The sequence below is a fragment of the Phyllobates terribilis genome, unplaced genomic scaffold (assembly GCF_046119375.1).
Source record: "Phyllobates terribilis strain yellow unplaced genomic scaffold, ASM4611937v1 Scaffold_11__3_contigs__length_659146591, whole genome shotgun sequence".
NCBI classification, from domain to species: Eukaryota; Metazoa; Chordata; class Amphibia; order Anura; family Dendrobatidae; genus Phyllobates; species Phyllobates terribilis.
The window spans coordinates 583,248,312-583,270,887 of NW_027362771.1; the positions used below are offsets into that span (position 1 = coordinate 583,248,312).

At 41.9% G+C, this 22,576-nt stretch overlaps 1 protein-coding gene across 3 annotated transcripts; it reads right to left on the reverse strand.

The window, feature by feature from the left end:
• LOC141166992 (TLC domain-containing protein 4-like) lies at positions 1–21,963 on the reverse strand. 3 transcript variants are annotated; one of them, XM_073654262.1, is made up of 8 exons: positions 21,800–21,963; positions 18,730–18,815; positions 16,710–17,122; positions 16,006–16,095; positions 5,239–5,297; positions 3,907–4,001; positions 3,424–3,497; positions 1–1,536 (listed from the first exon to the last, which is right to left on the reverse strand). In XM_073654262.1, the coding sequence occupies exons 3-8, from the start codon at positions 16,880–16,882 to the stop codon at positions 1,230–1,232; spliced, it is 798 nt and encodes a 265-aa protein (XP_073510363.1). In that variant the 5' UTR covers positions 16,883–17,122; positions 18,730–18,815; positions 21,800–21,963; the 3' UTR covers positions 1–1,229. The 3 variants fall into 3 exon arrangements, with proteins under 3 accessions (XP_073510363.1, XP_073510362.1, XP_073510364.1); XM_073654261.1 differs by lacking the exon at positions 18,730–18,815 and having other exon boundaries at positions 21,800–21,960; XM_073654263.1 differs by lacking the exons at positions 18,730–18,815; positions 21,800–21,963 and adding an exon at positions 21,649–21,789.
• Positions 21,964–22,576: the final 613 nt, after the last annotated feature.

The following is a 22,576-nucleotide window of genomic DNA, read 5'->3' on the forward strand; positions in this document are numbered from 1 at the left end:
GTAATTCATGGGAACCGGGTTTATTTAAAGAATAATTTTTATACTCCATAATTCACCGGGTTTATTTAATTTTTATACTCCATAATTCATAGATTGGAAATCAACTATTAGAAAAAATATATATTTCTTTCTGTTTTCCACACAAATCTAGATTTTATCTGTAGAACATTAATGATAGGGCTACTCCAGTCCGGTTGGCAGTGATGTTTCTCCCTAACCCACTGCTATTGGAAAAATCATTCCCATGTATACTAATGGCCAATATTCATGGGACGACATGATCAATTAGACACTAAATCATGGTTATATGGGGAGAATTTATTACATCAGATTCTCTCCGGGGTAGGAACGTCGCTATAGGGGTGCAGAGGTAACACCCGGACGCCAATGTCTGTAGGGGTCCAAATGTCCCTGTGTGACAAAGACACCCGTATTATAAATGGTACATGGTTGCTTTGGGTCCTTGTACACATTTTGACTTTGGCCCTCAGAACAGTATTTTTTGGGAAGAAAGGACAAATCATAATTTTGTATTCACCAATTATCTATCCTCACTAACAACATTATGTATTGCTCTCCATTCTGTATCTCCCTACTCATATAGTGAAGCATGTAAGGGCAAGATGTAGACTAAATTTGACAAGTATCTCTCTCTGGAGGACTCAACATTGTAATACTTTACTTCTCCTGTGGTGGCACTGCAGGGGATCTACATTCTAGCTGCTGGGTTCCTCAAAGATCGTAGCTGATCACTGGCGGTCTAAGCAGCAGAACAACCTGTGATTAGTTTATTTTAAAGGGACCTCACAAACAAATTGAGTGGACATAAACAAAAGTGACTTCTCTTCTTGGCATACCCGAATAGATCACCTACCAAATATTTTTGGAGTCTACATTCTTCACCACAGCATTGTTTATTAACATAGAATTGGCCACATAGATCCTATTGGTCTCGATTTCTCAAGAAGAATTAAAAAAAAATTTTTTAATTTACTAAAAAAAAAAAAATTAGTATTTTTTTTTTTACCAACATTTAAAACATTTTTGGAGATACAAAATTAGGTGGTGTAGTCAATAACCTCCTTTGTTTGGTATGATCCATAATAAAAAGGGCTGCAACATGAAAACGTCCTTTCTTGGTATGGTCCACAGTTGCCATGCATCCATGTTCTCCTTGGATGTGGTCCTGACAAAAAATACGACTGTACGTTATGTTAGTTCACAGGGTATCATTCGGCATGGTTTCTTGTAGGTTTTCCTCCAGGTTTTGATTTCACAACCCGGTAAAATCCAAACATAATTTTATACATCCAGAATACGTTGAGGATATCCAAGATCACACAGGACACTATCCATGCTACCTGTGGCCCGATACCCAGACGGATATAACCCTCCGTGCCAAATGTGGCAAAAACCTGAGAGTAGTAGCTTGGTATCACAGCAATTCGGACAAGGAAGAAGACAACAGCCATCGCTAATGCATTCACCAAGAAAGGCTTAGAGGATCGTGGCATATTAACAGCATCAAAAAACCACCTGGAGAACAGAAAAAAGACACGATAAGATACCATATGACTGTGGTATAAAATGCACTCACTGCAGATATAGTAATATTAGTGTAATTCGTTCTCCAGAATATAACTACTATAATACTGCCCCCTATGTACAAGAATATAACTACTATAATACTGCCCCCTATGTACAAGAATATAACTACTATAATACTGCCCCCTATGTACAAGAATATAACTACTATAATACTGCCCCCTATGTACAAGAATATAACTACTATAATACTGCCCCCTATGTACAAGAATATAACTACTATAATACTGCCCCCTATGTACAAGAATATAACTACTATAATACTGCCCCCTATGTACAAGAATATAACTACTATAATACTGCCCCCTATGTACAAGAATATAACTACTATAATACTGCCCCCTATGTACAAGAATATAACTACTATAATACTGCCCCCTATGTACAAGAATATAACTACTATAATACTGCCCCCTATGTACAAGAATATAACTACTATAATACTGCCCCCTATGTACAAGAATATAACTACTATAATACTGCCCCCTATGTACAAGAATATAACTACTATAATACTGCCCCCTATGTACAAGAATATAACTACTATAATACTGCCCCCTATGTACAAGAATATAACTACTATAATACTGCCCCCTATGTACAAGAATATAACTACTATAATACTGCCCCCTATGTACAAGAATATAACTACTATAATACTGCTCCTATGTACAAGAATATAACTACTATAATACTGCCCCCTATGTACAAGAATATAACTACTATAATACTGCTCCTATGTACAAGAATATAACTACTATAATACTGCCTCCTATGTACAAGAATATAACTACTATAATACTGCCTCCTATGTACAAGAATATAACTACTATAATACTGCTACCTATGTACAAGAATATAACTACTATAATACTGCCTCCTATGTACAAGAATATAACTACTATAATACTGCCCCCTATGTACAAGAATATAACTACTATAATACTGCCCCCTATGTACAAGAATATAACTACTATAATACTGCCCCTATGTACAAGAATATAACTACTATAATACTGCTACCTATGTACAAGAATATAACTACTATAATACTGCCCCTATGTACAAGAATATAACTACTATAATACTGCTCCTATGTACAAGAATATAACTACTATAATACTGCTCCTATGTACAAGAATATAACTACTATAATACTGCTACCTATGTACAAGAATATAACTACTATAATACTGCTACCTATGTACAAGAATATAACTACTATAATACTGCTACCTATGTACAAGAATATAACTACTATAATACTGCCCCCTATGTACAAGAATATAACTACTATAATACTGCTCCTATGTACAAGAATATAACTACTATAATACTGCTCCTATGTACAAGAATATAACTACTATAATACTGCCCCTATGTACAAGAATATAACTACTATAATACTGCCCCCTATGTACAAGAATATAACTACTATAATACTGCCCCCTATGTACAAGAATATAACTACTATAATACTGCTCCTATGTACAAGAATATAACTACTATAATACTGCCCCTATGTACAAGAATATAACTACTATAATACTGCCCCCTATATACAAGAATATAACTACTATAATACTGCTCCTATGTACAAGAATATAACTACTATAATACTGCTCCTATGTACAAGAATATAACTACTATAATACTGCCCCTATGTAAAAGAATATAACTACTATAATACTGCCCCTATGTACAAGAATATAACTACTATAATACTGTCCCCTGTGTACAAGAATATAACTACTGTAATATCTTTATTGTACTATTGTACAGTATTATATATGAAGGGTGTAGCAGGGTTCTTCTTACCTTTGATTCACAAATGGAGTTGACAGTTCGGATATCAACCGAAAATTAGCAAAATATGGCAGCACACCGCGATTCTGTGAAAAAAAAAAAATGAATTGTTGGCTGCATCAGATATGTGATAGACAATGTGCTGTATTCATCATTATGATAAAGGACCTCATGTAACAAAATGTCTGATTCACCCCCAAAGATAAAGCGGAATATCTAGGAGAGTTCTGCAAAACAATTGGACTTGAGAAGCCCTATATAGTAATGTCACAGTTCCCTCTAGTGTACATAGCTGTAAATGCGCTTCATCATCATCATCATAATTTTTTTTTGGAGGGGGGGTACAATACTTACGTATTTAGTTGATATAATTTCTTTAATTTGGGAAAAATTCCCTTTCAGATTCCAAGTAACTTTGAATTCTATACAATTTGTTAAATGTCATTTCTGGGACGAGTGCTTGAAGCCCTATGGTGATGGGTAATCTGTACATACCAGCACGTATCCATATGCGTAGATCACTGCAAAATGGTGGCAGACCATGTAAGGGTCTCTCATCTCCTTCCAGAAACGAGCAAAAAGCAGCAAGTCTGTAAAATTAAAAAAATAAATAAATAAAAATGTAGTAAATTACTAAAAATTCGTCCTTGGATGCAGAGTGAGAACAGAATTGGGGTAATTCTATGGAAACCTGGTGCCAGCCTCTGTGCCCTCTGTTACAGGGTCCTCCGTAGGAGTGTATTATTAGGGGGTCATCGCATCCCTCAATACTGCCATCATCCCCCCTGTATATCATGTGGAGAGGGCATGGCAAGCTGCTCTCGGTCCCTGTGTGCCGACCTCGATGATAACAGGGAGCAGCAGCAACAACATAACAGTGAGTTTTAGACTTTGGCAATAGGTTTTTTTATTGCTCAGAAATATTTAAGAAAAAAAAAAAAAATGAAGCAAGTTATTAAAAACCTCAATGAAAAATCTCCTACCGTTTTAGGTCTACAGCTCCTATGCGGAGTTATGCGTCTCCATGGTTTCTCTAATCGTTACTGGAAAATCAAACTGACTCCAGCATTTCTTTTTCATATCTCCTAATCACATTAATGTAGAGCATGTGTGGTAATAGAATCCAGGCTCCCATGATGGTTAGGACCCCTACTGATTTATAAAATTAGGGGCACACGATACAACACATTGTTCAGAAAATTCCCCCCTTAAACTTGATACCATGAATTTGAGGCTAAAAATCATTTTTCGCAATTGGATTGCATTAGAAGGTTTGCACCGTTCGCCTTCTATAGCCTCTGCCCTGCACTCTCTAAGTGACTGCAGAAGGAGTTAACTGAGAATCCATCAGTGAACTCCTTCTCAGAAGAGAATTTGGAGCTCTATCTGTCTTTTTTTGAGCTCCTCTCAGCTGATTAATGACTACAGAACACATCAAAGTTGAATGTATAGAGTAATGAAGAGCCTATAGAAACTGAATTTTTAATGAAACACAATTCCAAGAAATTATTTTTAGCCCCCCCCCCAAAAAAAGTTAGAAAAAAAATGCTCTATAAAAATAGTCCCTTTTAAACATAGAGAAATTGGCTTGAGGATCTGCAGAAATGGGGACCTCCCTCGGCTGAAAGCAGAAGGGGCATGATGCTTCTCACATAGTCAGTGCCCGTATATTTTAGTAGGGGGTCCCATCTCATAGAAACCAAACAAGCTGATTTACAAGCAGACCAATTAGGATCATGCCCCAAAATCTCTCCCAATGGGCCTTTTATTTGGGTTACGCTCATAAATTTTCAACGTTTTGATATATTACAATTGTATGATTTTTACCATAGACAAGGTAGCCACAGGTGATGGCAACATTCATTTTCACCTGAAATGGGTCCCCCCTAGAATGAGAACATGGAAATTAGATTTTTTTTTCTCTTGATTTAGGCTATGTTCACACTTTGCTGCTTCTGCAAAAATGGAACATTTCTAGCAAAAATCCTAAAATTGCATTTCCTGCTGTTCTCTTTACTCATTGAGGTCAATGAGGATAGAGCTCTCTACTTGGCATGCAATCGTTTAAAAAATGCAGCAAATATTTTAAAAAAATGGAAAAAAAGATGCAACAAAACCTAAAGTGTGAACATGGCCTCATACAATATTTATTTTTTATTTTTTTTTAGAAAATTTGGAAAAATGGTTAGGGAAGACAGAATTGGAGGCTGTATGTATCATAGACACAAATGAAAGTTATGGATAGCATGGAGGAAGAGTATGGACACAGGACAGAGAAGACACACTAGTGCGACAGCAGGGATGAAGTATTCTAACTTCTATATAAACAAGAGAGCATTTCCCCTCTAAAGCATCCAAGCCGTACTCTTGTATTAGAGGGGATTTCCAATTTTGGCCATTTATGTCATATCCATTTAATTCTGCTTTCTGTGACAGGTATGCTTGTGGAGCTACAAGTTCAGAGCATAGTCAGTGGTCCACAGGTAAGACCCACTGAACAATGAACCTGCACCTCCATGATAAGAGCTCAAGGGCGTGTTCCCCGCGGAGATGAGGGTATAGAACTCAGGGGCGTGTTCCCCGTGGAGATGAGGGTATAGGACTCAGGGGCGTGTTCCCCGCGGAGATGAGGGTATAGGACTCAGGGGCGTGTTCCCCGCGGAGATGAGGGTATAGGACTCAGGGGCGTGTTCCCCGCGGAGATGAGGGTATAGGACTCAGGGGCGTGTTCCCCGCGGAGATGAGGGTATAGGACTCAGGGGCGTGTTCCCCGTGGAGATGAGAGTATAGAACTCAGGGGCGTGTTCCCCGTGGAGATGAGGGTATAGGACTCAGGGGCGTGTTCCCCGTGGAGATGAGGGTATAGGACTCAGGGGCGTGTTCCCCGTGGAGATGAGGGTATAGGACTCAGGGGCGTGTTCCCCGTGGAGATGAGGGTATAGGACTCAGGGGCGTGTTCCCCGTGGAGATGAGGGTATAGAACTCAGGGGCGTGTTCCCCGTGGAGATGAGGGTATAGGACTCAGGGGCGTGTTCCCCGTGGAGATGAGGGTATAGAACTCATAACAGAAAAAAAAAAATGATAATTGTAGAAAGTTGTCATTGCTGCTCCTGTAGAGCTGTCACTCTCTGATTAGTCTGATAAGCGATGAAGCGAAAAAGGTGCAACAAAGAATCCACAATGCGAAACCCATACACAGAGACATGTGTATAGTAAAGCAGTAGGTAGAGGTCACACCCAAGCCCTGGAGCCAAAAAGATATAAGTGAGGAGATGAGTACTATAAATGACAGGTGACCGTGGAGGACTAGGTTGCAGGCACATGCCACTGGATCCGAGGACCTTGAAGCAACCTCTCTGCTCTTCTAAGACTCAGATATCATAGCTGACAACATTTATAGGTGTATAAGTTTATGGACAATCTACAAAAAAAATATTATAGAATTTTTTAAGAAAACGTCCTCCAGGCCAAACTGGCTTGATTTGGAAAGCAAAATGTGCCAGTAGTGGAGGAGGACAGGACTATATCATTGCCAAACTTCTTTGGCATTGCAGCTGAGGCTCAGGCCTTAGAGCCAATGCCCAATGGTGGCCCAATTGATGGTACACATAAGAAGAGTCAACTTTCCTCAAATGTCTTCCTCTTTCCACTGCACTACTTTTCATTTATGGGTATTAGGATGGGGGCACAGCCTATATAATTGAAGGTGGGGGGGGGGGGGGTAAGCCTATTATGTGTATATTTTGGACAGGTGAGCCAAAAACTTACAAAAAGGAGATTGGCTATCCAGAGTTCCTATTATCGCTTCAGGAAAAAAAATAACTCTAGCTAAGAAATGGCAACAAAATGTAAAGAGAATCTTGCAACACTTTGAGGACTTCTCTTTACTAAGGAATTTTGGACTCTAGGTGGAAGTGCCCTTTAAATATTAGAGGGCTGGTATATATTATCTGGGATAAGTGCCCCTTAGCACTGGCCCCATGCGATAGCACAGGGAGAAGCAGAGCTAATGGCCACTCTACGGACTGTAGTGTTTGCCAACAGATAAGACTTCCAGTAACGTGAAGCTCGGCAACGTCCCAGACTGTGAATTGTGCATTACTGCGGAGATCAATGCGTGACGGAGAACAGGGGGCAAGAAGGAGGAATATGAAGTTAGACAAAAATAATAATATGAAGAATTATGTTCCCCCTGTGGCGGATGCATATGCTGACCATTCATATATTGACAGGCCAGGTCAGCCAATGCAAGAGCAACTCTATGTGGGGAGCTCACGACTCTGATTAAAAGACAGAGACAGTTATAAGGGGTGGGAAAGTAAGGAATTACCTAGATCCCGTTTCTTTGGGCCGTCCAGACCACAGCTACAAAAGAGCAGCCAAAAAGAGAGTGTTAGGGATGAAGCTCGTGATGTGTGCGGTAGGAACTTGGCCACTAGGACTGGAGGTGAGGAGAGTCAGGCCAGTAGGGTCTCCTAATACGGTGCCATTATGATTTTTTGTGGGACATAATTGGGAATACTGCTTGTACTGTATATTAGTTTGTCAGGGGTCCTTTACTTCTATACATGTCTGGAGTATTTTAGAGAGAAGTTGGCATTTTTTAACTTGTGCAGTCATGTTAAGGGCATGGTATATACAAACAAGTTGGGCATATGTCCTTAAAATGTTGGGTATAATGACCAGCCTTTGCAAAGTTATGCATTTTTGTAATACACATCCATTACCTTATTTTGCTTCCTTATCTCCCAAAATGTATGCTGCAATGCTGTTGAAATGCCCTGTTCAGGTTCCTATAAAAGCTTCTTTTAACTGCTGCCAAGCAAAAATCATACCCTGAATTCAAGCAATTTGTTTTATATGGGGACTTTCCTTTCTCAGTACAGGATATGGGCATAAGGAATTACCATATGCGGATAATAAGTTTAAATGCAATGTGCAAATCTTGCTCAGCAGCAGTTAAAAGCAGCATCTAAAGGAGCTTGAACGAAGCAATGAAGGAGCACTAAAGCATAGTGTTTGAGAGAAAAGGAAGCAAAACAAAAGTAAATTACAAAAAAAAAAAAAAAAAAAAAAATCATATTTGCAAAGGCTGATTAATAATTATATAATGAAAAGAAAAGTTTATAGCAACAACACACAGAAGAGAAACTCGTACAACACTTTGCGTCACTTGATCCCTGGGTGTTATCCACATCATTGTTCCTCTACAGAAGCAAAGTTACTACAGACTCTGGTATCATTACAGCGTCCCACAGCGGCGGCCACCTGGAGTTGCTTCCTCTTCTTCAGCACACAGTACACTGGTTGCCCAAAGGTTAGTATATCTAGCCTTTGGGCAACCAGTCCTTAGTACTATGCTGAACTTCTGAGGGCTTTTGTAGAACGTAAACTGTCAGACTCCAAAACCTGTGTGTCCATCTCTCATGAGTGACCCCTCTGAGTGTTTCTAGGTCCCATCTGAAGTCTCCTTTTCCGTACATATTGATGTCTTGGCCTCCACCCATCCTGAGTTTTCCATCACTCCCCAGTCTCTCTTACAGCCTCTTGGTGTCCCACTCAGTGGTTGTCTAGGCCCATACCACTGCTTAGAGTTTCAACAGATCATCCACGAAAGGCGCCAAACCCTCTCATTTATACGGACTCATCTCAGCATCAACTATAGATGCTATAGCGCAACGGTTGGGTAACGCAATGCTTGGGTAATGCAAAAATTGCCATCAAGACCCCTTTAATCTTCTGGCTCCCTGTGCACCAAGTTCTGAAGTCTACGCCGCCTATGAGCTGAGGTAGAGTTCTGATATATTAGTGAACCATGGCTCGTCTTTATTGACTACACACCCCCCCCCCCATTAATCCTCATCCACTTTTTTAGGACAGTGGTAGCAATGCCAAAAACTTTAAACTTTTTTTTTTTTTTTAACTCTAGTTTTCTGGCCTGAAAAATGTAATAAATTCCCTCCGAAATGAAATGTTTTTACATAATATTTTCTGTAAAAGGTTTTTTATAAGAGATGGTAATAGACAAATGATCTGCCTAATGCCAGGAAGGAGCTTTAAAGCCGTGATGCGTCCTATGCATATTAGATTGCACAACTCAGCATAGCAAAAAAAAAAAAACAAAGAGAAAAACTTCCACGGCCCATGGAGCTTCCAGCCAGGCATGATGGCTGCTGACAGAAGAGGGGTTAAGTGGTAGATCTGAGAGCTGTGACCACATCAGGAGGGGCCAGATTAACCCACTTCACATAACAAAGGGTTTTATTATCTCCCACATAAGAGAACCTTTGTGTGCCATCTGATGGGGAACACTGTTTGGGTTTAGTAGAGGAAAGGAGTCCTAAAAAGGCTCACAAGGAACAGGGCTGTGTTTGGCAATAGTGATGGGTCACAGCCAGGTACATAGCCTAGGGAGGAAGACTCCACGCCAGTGGTCACTACAACGCCCAGCAAGCTACGTGTGCTTGGAGTGGTAGGGAGAATAGCAGAGTATCACCTCGATGCTTGCAGTCTGTCTATGCAGTAAATATACATTTTATCTTCCCCATCATAAGAAATTCCTTTCTTTATATCCCATTATAAAATATTGTGACTCAAAGTTCCAATACCCCAAAAGTAAAACCTGAGATAAAAAACCAACAAGTAAATACCCTGCAGTAGGAACATAATTAAATAGTACGTGTAAATAACATAGGGTACTTAGTTAACACGATTTTGATTAAAAAAGAGCAAAAGCCATCCCACCGCGACAAGGTGTACCCAACTACAATACAAGCGTTAGAGACTATTTCACCTCATTATGTGACAGAAGACCTCAAACCAGACAGCGTCATATTGGTGGAGATTCCTCCTCACCTTTGGGCTGTGCATCTTGTCTACTGGACGACTGGTTGCAATTGAAGGAAACATGAATGCAGCCAAGTACAGAGATATCCTGGATGAAAACCTCTTCCAGAGTGCTCTGGACCTCAGACTTGGCTGAAGGTTCACCTTCCAACAAGACAATGACCCTAAGCACACAACTAAAATAACACAGGAGTGGCTTCAGAACAACTCTGTGACCATTCTTGACCCAGCCAGAGCCCTGACCTACACCCAATTGAGCATCTCTGGAGAGACCTGAAAATGGCTGTCCACCAACGTTCACCATCCAACCTGACGGAACTGGAGAGGATCTGCAAGGAAGAATGGCCGAGGATCCCCAAATCCAGGTGTGAAAAACTTGTTGCATCATTCCCAAGAAGACTCATGGCTGTACTAGCTCAAAAGGGGGCTTCTACTCAATACGGAGGAAAGGGTCTGAATACTTATGACCATGTGAGATTTCAGTTTTTCTTTTTTAAGAAATTTGCAAAAATTTCTACATTTCTGTTTTTTTTTCAGTCCAGATGGGGTGCAAAGTGTACATTAATGAGAAAAAAAAAAGAACTTTTTAGAATTTACCAAATAGCTGCAATGAAACAAAGAGTGAAAAATTTAAAGGGGTCTGAATACTTTCCGCACCCACTGTAGCTTTCCATGTGAAGGTGTAAAATGGTCAGGTCTAGGTCTTCCTCTGCCCCCCGTCTATTTTGAGGCATGTTTGCACATAGCGAGGTGAGATACTAGAGTTGGGATCCATCCTGATTGGGTACACCTTGTCGCGGTGGGATGGCTTTTAAACTTTTTTGTTCAAAATATTGTCAGTTAAGTACCCCATGTGTTTATGTGTACTATTAATTTACTTACTGCCAGGTATTTACTCATTTTCTGTCTATCCTAGGTTTTGTTTGCTAGTGGCCACAGTGTGATGTGCACCTACACATTAGACTTATACCAAGAGGTGTGCCAGGCCATTTTTTTCGGTTTTGCCCCAAAAGTAAGCCAAACAGAAGCACCCACAGTAGACATCATGGAAGGAAGAGGGGGAATATGACTTTTTTTTTTTTTGCAACAAATCAAGCCAGACATGTCACTCAAAGCAAGGATCACCAAGCTACTTTGGACACATGATACGAAGAGAGAATTCACTGGAGAAGGACATCATGGTCAGAAGAATAGAAGGCCAAGAGGAAGACCAGCAACCGGATGGCTTCACACTAATACTATCAAGATAACGGCAGAGAAAACCCTGGTGAACCTATCTTCCTACAGATCGTTCACCCATTAAGTCGCCATGGCTCGAGGTTGAGCCAAAAGACGTTAAAAAAAAATTATTATTAATGACTTTCTATTCTCGGAGGCAAAGTGACCACAAGACCGATTCTGGCATTTCAAATCTCTTGTTTGCATGTTTCATCATTTACCACACTTTGGGGTATTCATATGGACACTGGTGTGAGGTGAGCACCATAGGTACTGTTATGAGGTTTGTATTATGTATACTGTGGTGTTTTCTTGTGAACGCTGGTTTGAGGCAAGTACTATGGGTACTGTTATGAGGTTTTCATTATGTATACTGTAGGCAGTATTGTGAGGCAAGTACTATGGGTACTGTTGTGAGGTTTTCATTATGTATACTGTAGGCAGTATTGTGAGGCAAGTACTATGGGTACTGTTGTGAGGTTTGCATTAAAAGCAATCCTGTGAGGTGACCATATAGACACTGTTGTCAGGCTAGAAGTGTGCACACAGTTGTCAGGCAGACATAATGAACACTGCTGTGAGGATATGTGATGCTCTCTCCGGTGGAAGCCCTTTTAGTTTACCCTGGGTGATGGGGGACTCGGAGTCGGGTCCTGTGATGGAGAGATGGGATGCAGCCGTGGCCCGGACCCGCTCCGTGCTCAGGGTCGTCACATTAAAAGGAGATGGTGTGGGCTTGTCCGGGTTGAGTGGCTAATTAACGACTACGCCACCTATGGTGCCTGGTGAGGGGCCACCAGCGCCGCTGCAGTCCGCTGAGGCATGGTGTTACTGCGGCCAAAGTTATTACTACTCCCCACAGGCGAAGCAAGGCCTCAGGGCAGAGGGACAAGATGGAGGGGGTAGTAGTAGAGGAGAAGGGATGCCGCGTCCCTCGGTGTGGCGCAGAAATAACAGTCCAGAGGCCATAGGGGTGAACTTCCAAGGCTTTACTCACTTAGATGGCAAAGGAAGGCGACTCCCTGCTCCCCGCGGAGTCCTGCGCTCACCAGAGACGGGGGTCCGACAACCTCCGAGCAAGTCCAGCATTCAGTCGTGACCCCACAGCAGAATGTTCCTGAACTACAGACCGAATCCTTTCCTGTCCGTGTGTGTGTGCAAATAGGCCGGGTCTCCCTCTGAACTCCTCTCAGAACAAGGGCACGGGGGCAGCTCCGCTCCGTCCGATGCCCCGTGGGATCCTCTGGGCCTAACCGGACTTTCCCGTCCAGGACGTAGAGTAGCAAGGTCGGGTGTCTGGGGCCGGTACCCTTCTTGCAGCCGGAGTCCCTCTGAATATATCAGGTTGGCGAGGACAGGTGGCGTATACCGCTCCGTCTGCATCCTCCCCGGGATCCATTTGCTGTGGAGCCACACTCTAAAGCTCCCGGGCGTTCTTGATCCTGGTCATTGGCCGGGTTGAGATATTCCCCGTCTACAACCTACCTCTCGTCCCAAGGCCAGGGTACGAGGGCTGTGTCCCTTGCTGGTGCAGGCCCACACAGGATCTGCGCTCCCCCCAGGGAGGTCACATTACACACAGTAGTTGACAGCACAGCTAACAGCCAAAGAACTAGCAAAAAGGACCAAGATCAAAGATGGCTTTCTATTAAATATGAAATTTAAAGTGTAACTAACTCGTAAGTCCTCCACCCTCACCAACTAACTGGTTCCCCTCACTCTTGGTTCCCCAGTCTCCCTGTAACCAGGGGAGCAGCACCTAGTGCATACTAGCTCCCTCTGGTGGAGAAGTGTGGTGTTGGATGCAAAGGTTAGGTCACTACCATTACACCGGCCTTACCTCAGAGGAGGAACACTACACTCCATTAGAGAAGTGCAGCATCCCTGTGGCGGTCGAACCCTCAGGGGCGCCACAGATACAGATGGCACTACTGTCAGGGCGCAGCACGGCCTCCATTACTACATGGTGTTATCACAGTGCTTATGCCTCCGCTGGGCCGGAACAAGTCCCAGACCTTCACTTTGAAAATGCTTGACAACTAGGTCACACTATATAAATCCATGCAAACAGCATGGATTTATATAGTGTGACCGAAAGAATGGTAAAAAATAAAAAAATAAACCTTGATACTTACCTTCTGATGGCCCGGGGTGTGCTGCTGCGCTCGTTCCTGGCTGCCGGGATATCGCGATGCCCTGTACTGAAGGACCTACCGTCACATGACTGTGACGTCACCGCAGGTCCTACAGTCCAACGCGATGTGCCGGCAAAGGAGAAGGAGTGCAGCGCGGGCCGCCAGAAGGTGAATATAATCTTTATTTTTTATTTTATTCCTTTTTTTACAGATTCTATGGTACCTGGGTCCGGAGGAGAGTCTTCTACAGATGCAGTCTTGTGGAATTGGCGCGTTCTAATGCAAGTCAGTGGCGGCGAAAACGCAGCATTTCCGCAAAATTAATGGACATGCTGCGGATTTTTGAGCGCAGCATAAACGCTACGGAAAAATCCGCAGCATGGGCATTGAAAGTGCGGAATTGCATAGGGGACCATGGCAGAAGGCTTACCATGCGTTTACGCTGAGGAAATTTCCGCACCAAAACCGCATGAAATACGCATCGTGGGCACACAGCCTCAAGGGTCACTACTGAAGTTTAGGATTGCTACTTCCTGTAGGTGGCACTACAGTTCTAGTCCTCTTCCTCTCTGAAGAGACAATTTGCATATTTCCCACCTACAAAGAATGGAGAGGGCTGTAATTTTTATCGTAGGTCACTTCACCTGTGAGAGACAGAATCTAAAAAAAAAATATCCAGAAAATCACATTGTATGATTTTTACATAATTAATTTGCATTTTATTGCATGAAATAAGTATTTGATCACCTACCAACCAGCAAGAATTCTGTCTCTCACAGACCTGGTAGTTTTTTTTTGTAGAAGTGAAGTATTGACACCGTCACTCAGCACCATATATAGTTATATACAGGTAAGTGCTGTCACTTTTATAGCCCCACTGCCAGAGTTTTTATCTAATTTTTAACTGATAAGTACAAAGCACCAAACCAAATCAACGCCATAACGGACCCTCAACTAAACATAGTGTAAATGTATTTCAACATCAAGACTATAGAAACTGAACCTAAAGGCTCGTGCAGACAAATGTAAAAATCAGACAAGTGCTATCAGTCGTTTAGACTGCTAACAATCGCCCGCCCCCCCCCATGTGATTCTATGGGACCGTGCACATAAATAAATCAGACTGCACTCGGATGACAGACTGAATGGAGAAATCTTCATATCGGATCACACTCAACTGATGTTCTCGGATGAGAGAAAAACAGTCGCGTGACCCTAGAATAATACTGAGGGTCCGATTCATCAAGGCTGGCGTTTTGTACTCTAGTCTACAAGTGCAACTTGTGCCAAATTCATTAAGAGGTTTGCGTCAGCGTCAGCAATGTTCTCTATTCGTAGATCACATGGCATTTCTGATGTGGCCTAAATCATAATAAATTTGCGACCACGCACCCTCCCTGCTAAGATCCAAACAATTTCAAAAAGCGGGCAGAACTGACATAAAAACGCCAAAAGGCCACAAGATTGTTCCGCAACTATGGATTGTGCAGAAGTTTCAAACAGTTTTAACAAAGATCTCTGAATTGACTCATTGGTGTAAATTTCCAAAGAGAAAGGTATCTTAAATAAATACATATAATTTACGTATATATATATATATATATATATATATATATATATATATATATATATATATATATATATATCTCTCAACAACAACATATATATATTTAATTTTTTATTATTATGCATTTTTTTGTATTTTATTTTATTTTTCCCTATTGCCCAGGAAAAATAAATCTTAGTTTGTAAAGGACCAGATGTGTCAAACTGTTAAAACGTGTTTGGTCTTTTACGACCTGAATATTCTGTTTGTTAAGGGATTAATGACTGGGTATTTCAATAGTAATTGCCATGTATTTCTTAATTACAGCTGACCTACATTCTGTACAGTCACAGTATAATCTCCATACCATTATGATCTATATTTTCCGCATTACATGCCTTCTATACGTCTCATACGTGTCAGCGCCTCCTATACTTATCTATGGAATGTTTTATCAGTCAATATCATTAACCATTACTGACCTGAGACTGGATCAAAGCAGGAGAATAACCTTTGCTTTGCACTATGACTCTTGTGATAAGTATTCACAATAAGTGACCATTTACTGATTCAAGTGTATTATCTGGACTGTAAGCTCTAAACAGGAGCAGTGCCCCATATATGACACTTTGATGTCCTAGGCTGCTGGCCTTTATTCATACCTGTAAGGGGATTTTACTAGTCGCATGCTGCCAAAACATAGCCCACTTTTATGAACACAAAGACAAAAAGTAAGAAGTGGAATGATTGTGGGAGAGAATGTAACAAGAAAAGAAAAAGGACAAAAACATAATAAAAGGTGGTACAAGGGAATAGTAATTGGACATATAGAAGAAATACGATATTTACCAAATGGGGTCTGCATTCACTGCATCATCATAAACCAAAATATAGAGGCAGAAAGAACCTACAATCAATGCGTGAACTGTAGAGACAATCCTGTAAGAAAGAAGCAATTAGTAACACTTTACTGGAAAACTGTAATAAGGAGGTTACAGGGGTAATAAAAGGATCAGGAGCCGGGTTACAGTAATAAGAGGTTACAGGGGTAATAAGAGGATCAGGAGCCGGGTTACTGTAATAAGAGGTTACAGGGTAATAAGAGGATCAGGAGCCGGGTTACTGTAATAAGAGGTTACAGGGTAATAAGAGGATCAGGAGCCGGGTTACTGTAATAAGAGGATACAGGGGTAATAAGAGGATCAGGAGCCAGGTTACTGTAATAAGAGGTTACAGGGGTAATAAGAGGATCAGGAGTTGGGTTACTGTAATAAGAGGATCAGGAGCCGGGTTACAGTAATAAGAGGTTACAGGGGTAATAAGAGGATCAGGAGCTGGGTTACTGTAATAAGAGGTTACAGGGGTAATAAGAGGATCAGGAGTCGGGTTACTGTAATAAGAGGTTACAGGGGTAATAAGAGGCTCAGGAGCCGGGTTACTGTAATAAGAGGTTACAAGGTAATAAGAGGATCAGGAGCCGGGTTACTGTAATAAGAGGTTACAGGGGTAATAAGAGGATCAGGATCTGGGTGAGACTAATATGATGATGTTACCTGGAGTCCCATTCACATTGCTTGGCATAGCTGAGTTTTTTGTAGCTGTAGCACAGTTTCGGTGAGATTCTTGGACTAATGAGAGAAAAGATAAACTGGAAGACAAGGAAAGTACCAGCAACCACACAGTAACTAATAAACACACTGTCCTCCATCTTTGCTCCAGTCTCCATAGGGACAAAACAGGGGAGTTCCAGCGTTTAGTGGAGGTTGTTCCAATTCTTCTGTGCCATCCTGTGCTGGGAAAAACCAGGAAATCGCGATTTGGAGGTGGTAAGAAGCTGCTGAGAATAACTTGGGACGGTTCCTCCACAGGACTGAAGTGGTTACTGCAGACAAATATTCAGATTCTTGAAGTTCTCAGGACGTGTATAGCGATGGGGTGTGAATCCCTGAGTAGATGAGCTGCAAGTCTATGAGACAGAAGACAATGGGTTAAATGTCACCTAAAGAACAATGGGAATGAAAAATCATAGTCACAAAACCGACCACCACAATAATGAGGAGAATCTCTGCTGAATGGAAATCAAAGTAACGGAGCAGATGTTTGATGTCCCTGCAGCTGTGACATTAATCTACATGTATACGTGTCCTTCTAGAGCACATTGTTACTGATATTTCAGCTCATTTGATCCATCTCCCTCCTGACCTATGTACACACTGACTGATAACAGATGAAGCCTGGATTTAATAAACCTCCACAGAAAACGGTAGCCCGGCTCCTGATCCTCTTATTACCCCTGTAACCTCTTATTACAGTATCTCAGCTCCTGATCCTTTTATTACCTCTGTATCCTCTTATTACAGTAACCCGGCTCCTGATCCTCTTATTACCCCTGTAACCTCTTATTACAGTAACCCGGCTTCTGATCCTCTTATTACCCCTGTAACCTCTTATTACAGTAACCCGGCTCCTGATCCTCTTATTACCTCTGTAACCTATTATTACAGTATCTCAGCTCCTGATCCTCTTATTACTCCTGTAACCTCTTATTACAGTAACTCGGCTCTTGATCCTCTTATTACAGTAACCCGGCTCCTGATCCTCTTATTACCCCTGTAACCTCTTATTACAGTAACCCGGCTCCTGATCCTCTTATTACCCCTGTGACCTCTTATTACAGTAACCCGGCTCCTGATCCTCTTATTACCCCTGTGACCTCTTATTACAGTAACCCGGCTCCTGATCCTCTTATTACCCCTGTAACCTCTTATTACAGTAACCAGACTCCTGATCCTCTTATTACCCCTGTAACCTCTTATTACAGTAACCAGACTCCTGATCCTCTTATCTTTTTATAACCTAACCAAATCTGTTGTACATATTTTTTTTTATTGATTCATTATTACTAAACTGTCCCCGTGTTTCGATATCTGTAATGATTTTCGTGACTTAGCATTTTTTTCTATTAATTACATGGTTCTATAAACACATTTTTATCTGTAATATTTATTGATCAGAACTGGCAGTGTCATTCAGAAGAATATTTCTGTACATTTTTACAACCCTTATCATTTGGCACTTACTTTATGATTGTAGGAGCCGATTATAACTTTATATTGCACATACTTGCATGTCTAGTTATGTTGAGGTATGAAAACTTTATGCAGTCCTATGCAAATCTGTTGCTTGAAAGATGTTTTCCACTTTGAACCATTCCGGTTGATCATTGGTTTACCCAATAATGATCTGATAGAAGGTTGTTCTTCCGGACAACACTGGTTATCAACTGTGATCTGAGATCAAATCTTGTGTCCAATTTCCCTGCAGCGCCACCACTGGTGGAATGAAGTATTGCAGGGCGCCCACTGAAATTAATGATCTATCCATGCTAAGCTTGAATATGCCAGGTCCTCCAGAGAGAGAGAGGGGCCTTCTTTGTATCTGCTCTCATTGAGGCACGTAACTATATGGCGGCACTATTTGCCTGAACCCCTCATTTACAAGCCTCAGATTTCCATAACTCCGTTTTTCCCACACATTGTTCCTTCAGACTTTCTGGTTTCTATGGCTTCTTACCACACATCAGAGCAAGCACCGCTGAAAGTCGTAGTAGTCATGACAAAGGATTCTCCAGCCCAGACTCTCGTCAGCCAATTTTGAAGCTGTATCCAAATTAAAAGGGATCCAGTCAGCACTTTTTTCTTACACATGGAAGTAGGGGTATGGCTGTATAGCCGCTCGTCCCCTAATAAAAATGTAATCTTGTAAGAATCTTGTAAGGATTCGATGCACCAGTCATGAGAAATCTAACATCGAAGCCATATGCAAATTAGGCAGGAAGTGCACTGGGGGCGTGTCAATGCATTTGAAGCACACTGACACACCCCAGTGCACTTTAGGCCTGATTTGCATATGTTTTTTCTCTAGATTTCTCATGAATGGCACATCGAATCTCTACAAAATTAAAGTATAATTTTTATTGGGGGACAAGCACCTATACAGCCAGACCACTATATTGTATGTAAACAAGTGCTGATAGGATCCCTTTAAATAGACTCATTTCTAAACTGATACATTGTAACAAACTATTTAAAAGGATCCTGTCAGCCCTTGTTTACATATGAAGCATTGGTTGGGTTGTAGTATATATTTGGCCAAAAGAGCACTGGGAGGTGTGTGACAGTGATCCAAGTGAATTGACACACCCTCAGGGCACTTCCAGCCTAATTTGAATATGGCTTCCATGTTAGATTTTTCATGACTGGCACATGGGATCTCTACAAAAAAGGTATCGTTTTTATTAAGGGACAAGCGCCTATACAGCCATAACACTAACTCCATATGTAAAAAAAATCCCTTTAAGGATCCCTTAAAACAGTCAGATCACTAAACTGATACATTGCAACCAACTATCAGGACAGAATATATTTAATTTATCTCTTAGAGGATTATCTGGGACGGATACAAATGTAGCAAACCTAAGTCAGTGAGAAGTATCAGGTTTGCGCAGATTTTACTCCATAGCTTCAATGCCTTCATCTTGCAGGAACTGCTGACACACTCCAGCCACATGAGGTCTGGCATTGTCCTGCATTAGGAGGAACCCAGGGCCAACCTCACCAGCATATGGTCTCACAAGGGGTCTCAGGATCTCATCTCGGTATCTAATGGCAGTCAGGCTACCTCTGGCAAGCACATGGAGGGCTGTGCGGCCCTCCAAAGAAATGCCACAGAACACCAGGATTGGCAAAGTTGCCACTGGCGCCCTGTGCTCTTCACAGATGAAAGCAGGTTCACACTGAGCACATGTGACAGACGTGACAGAGTCTGGAGACGCCGTGGAGAGCGATCTGCTGCCAGCAACATCCTTCAGCATGACCGGTTTGGCAATGGGTCAGTAATGGTGTGGGGTGGCATTTCTTTGGAGGGCCGCACAGCCCTCCATGTGCTCGCCAGAGGTAGCCTGACTGCCATTAGGAACCGAGATGAGATCCTCAGACGCTTTGTGAGACCATATGCTGGTGCGGTTGGCCCTGGGTTCCTCCTAATGCAGGACAATGCCAGACCTCATGTGGCTGGAGTGTGTCAGCAGTTCCTGCAAGATGAAGGCATTGAAGCTATGGACTGGCCCGCCCGTTCCCCAGACCTCAATCCGACTGAGCACATCTGGGACATCATGTCTCGCTCCATCCACCAACGTCACGTTGCACCACAGACTGTCCAGGAGTTGGCGGATGCTTTAGTCCAGGTCTGGGAGGAGATCCCACAGGAGATATATATCTGTTCTATTTAAAGGATTTTTTCAAGTTAGGAAGTTATGCCCTATCCATGAATTAAGTGATAACTTCTTGATCGCTGTGGATCTGACCCCTGGGATCCACACCGATCCCGAAAACAGGAGCTTTGAAGACCCCCGTGTGAATGGAGCAGAGGTTGATCATGCACACCTCCGCCCCAATTCATTCTTAAAGGGAGTGTCATAGATAGCCCAGCGCTGCAGTCAGCTGATCTTTGGCATTTCCATAAGAATGAATGGAGCAGCACTGCACATGATCAACCTCTGCTCCATTCACACGGGGGTCTGAAAAGCCTCTGTTCTCGGGATAGGTGGGAGATCACAGCGGTTGGATGGACCCCAGCAATCATGAAGTTATCCCTCATCAAATGGATAGGTAATAACTTCCAAAACATCTTTAGGAAACAGCGCCACCTCTATCCTCAGGTTATGTGTGTTATTACAGCTCAGTACCATTCACTTCAATAGACAACGTCTTCTGTTCATAACATCATATGAAAGCACCTGACAGACCCCATGTCCTTCTTGAGGTCAAAATAGACAAGACTCTCTCTGTGGAGGCTCATGCTAGAGGCCGGAGACTTCTCACAGCTGAGAATTTGCTACAATTGAAGACAATCCTCTGTAAACAAAGCAGATCAGCAGCACAAATCTCTTCTGATAGTTGGTCACAATGTATCAGTAGAATAAAGAAACAATTGTATTCATTATTGCATTTAGTTTTTGATGTTTCTTGCCTATTTTTCAGTTGCTCATGATTCTTTTTATAAAGTCTATAATCGACGCGTTTGCTTGGTTTTTTATTATTACGGCCCCCATTGTGTTTGTGGTTTCCAGATGTTATTCAGCAGATCCATCGATGGCGACTTTTTATGCTCCAGTCCCCCCCTCCCTGGTGTGATTTTATATCCGCCTGAATTTTCTTTTGGCAAATTTTTAGCAGAACATGTGACTTTTTTTTGCTCTAAAAAGTTGCATTAAAAAAAAAAAAAAAAAAAGGCAAAAATAAATTTAAAAAAAATTGATTTTGCGCAAAAGCCAAAAACCACCTGCAGCAAATTAGGTGCGCAAAAAAAGAATGACTTAAAAAACCCGCAAAGGACCTGACCCTTTGATTGTATACGGGGTATACGGCAGCGTTTCGACTCACTGACAGCAAGCAGAGATCTTGAAAATAGTGGATCACAAAGCGTACGCACCTTTAGGAGGTTGCATCTCCCAGATCCGGGCGTACGGCTGCCTGTCTGTCCGTGCAGATGTTTACGTATGCGGCTCACACACGCGCCTGCCTGGATGACAGTGACCTGGGGGGGGGGCACAGAGTGGGGTACAGAGCTGAGGGGGTCTTACCAGTAGCAGAGCTGTGACTCCAGAGCCTCCAGGCTGGACACTGACCCATGATCTCCTGCACTGGGGTGAGAACTTGTCTGTGATCCCTGCTGCACTTTCTACTGGAGCAACACGTCAACAGATGCCTACACCACACCCCCAGCTCCAGCCATGGCCACGCCCACTTCTGGGTGCAATTTGCATGATCTCGCCCATTAATGTGAAGAATACACCCAGACTGGGAGTAAACTCCTCCTGTTGTGTCCCAACACGCTTGATCCTATAGATTAACCCTCCGCTCTCCGAGAACTCGCACTTAAATCGCTGAAAGTTGCGTTTTGCTTTAAGGACTTCAGAGCGAGACTTTTTTTCTTCTTTTTTTTCTTTTTACTTTACAATAATTTAGGATCCTTTAGTGGGATTTATTTTTATTTCTGACATTTACGTTATATTGGTGGGATGAGGCAATGGGATCAGTAACGGGTTTGTACGCTTTTTTGTGTGCTTGTGTTTATAGATTTTTTTAGTAACTTTTTCAAACTTTAAACTTTTTCAAACCTTATTTGTTTACTTTTCAAACTTTTTTTTTTACTTTTTCAAACTTTTTTTTTTTACTTTTTCAAACTTTTTTTTTTACTTTTTCAAACTTTTTCTTTGTACTATTAATTTAATGTTTTAAAAAAATCAGTGCATTGGAATAGCGGTGGATCATCTGTCAGTATATAAGGGCTCATGCAGACCACCGTAGTTTCGGTCCCAGTGCGATCCATCAAAACGTTGGATCGCACTCAGATCAAT

Coding starts and splice junctions, on each gene's coding strand:
- LOC141166992 (XM_073654262.1), bottom strand. CDS start 16,882: ATGGAGACTGGAGCAAAGATGGAGGACAGTGTGTTTATTAGTTACTGT. Junction 3,498..3,906: donor ACGCATATGGATACGTGCTG/GTATGTACAGAT, acceptor TTTTTTTCACAG/AATCGCGGTGTGCTGCCATA. Junction 1,537..3,423: donor ACTCCATTTGTGAATCAAAG/GTAAGAAGAACC, acceptor TCTGTTCTCCAG/GTGGTTTTTTGATGCTGTTA.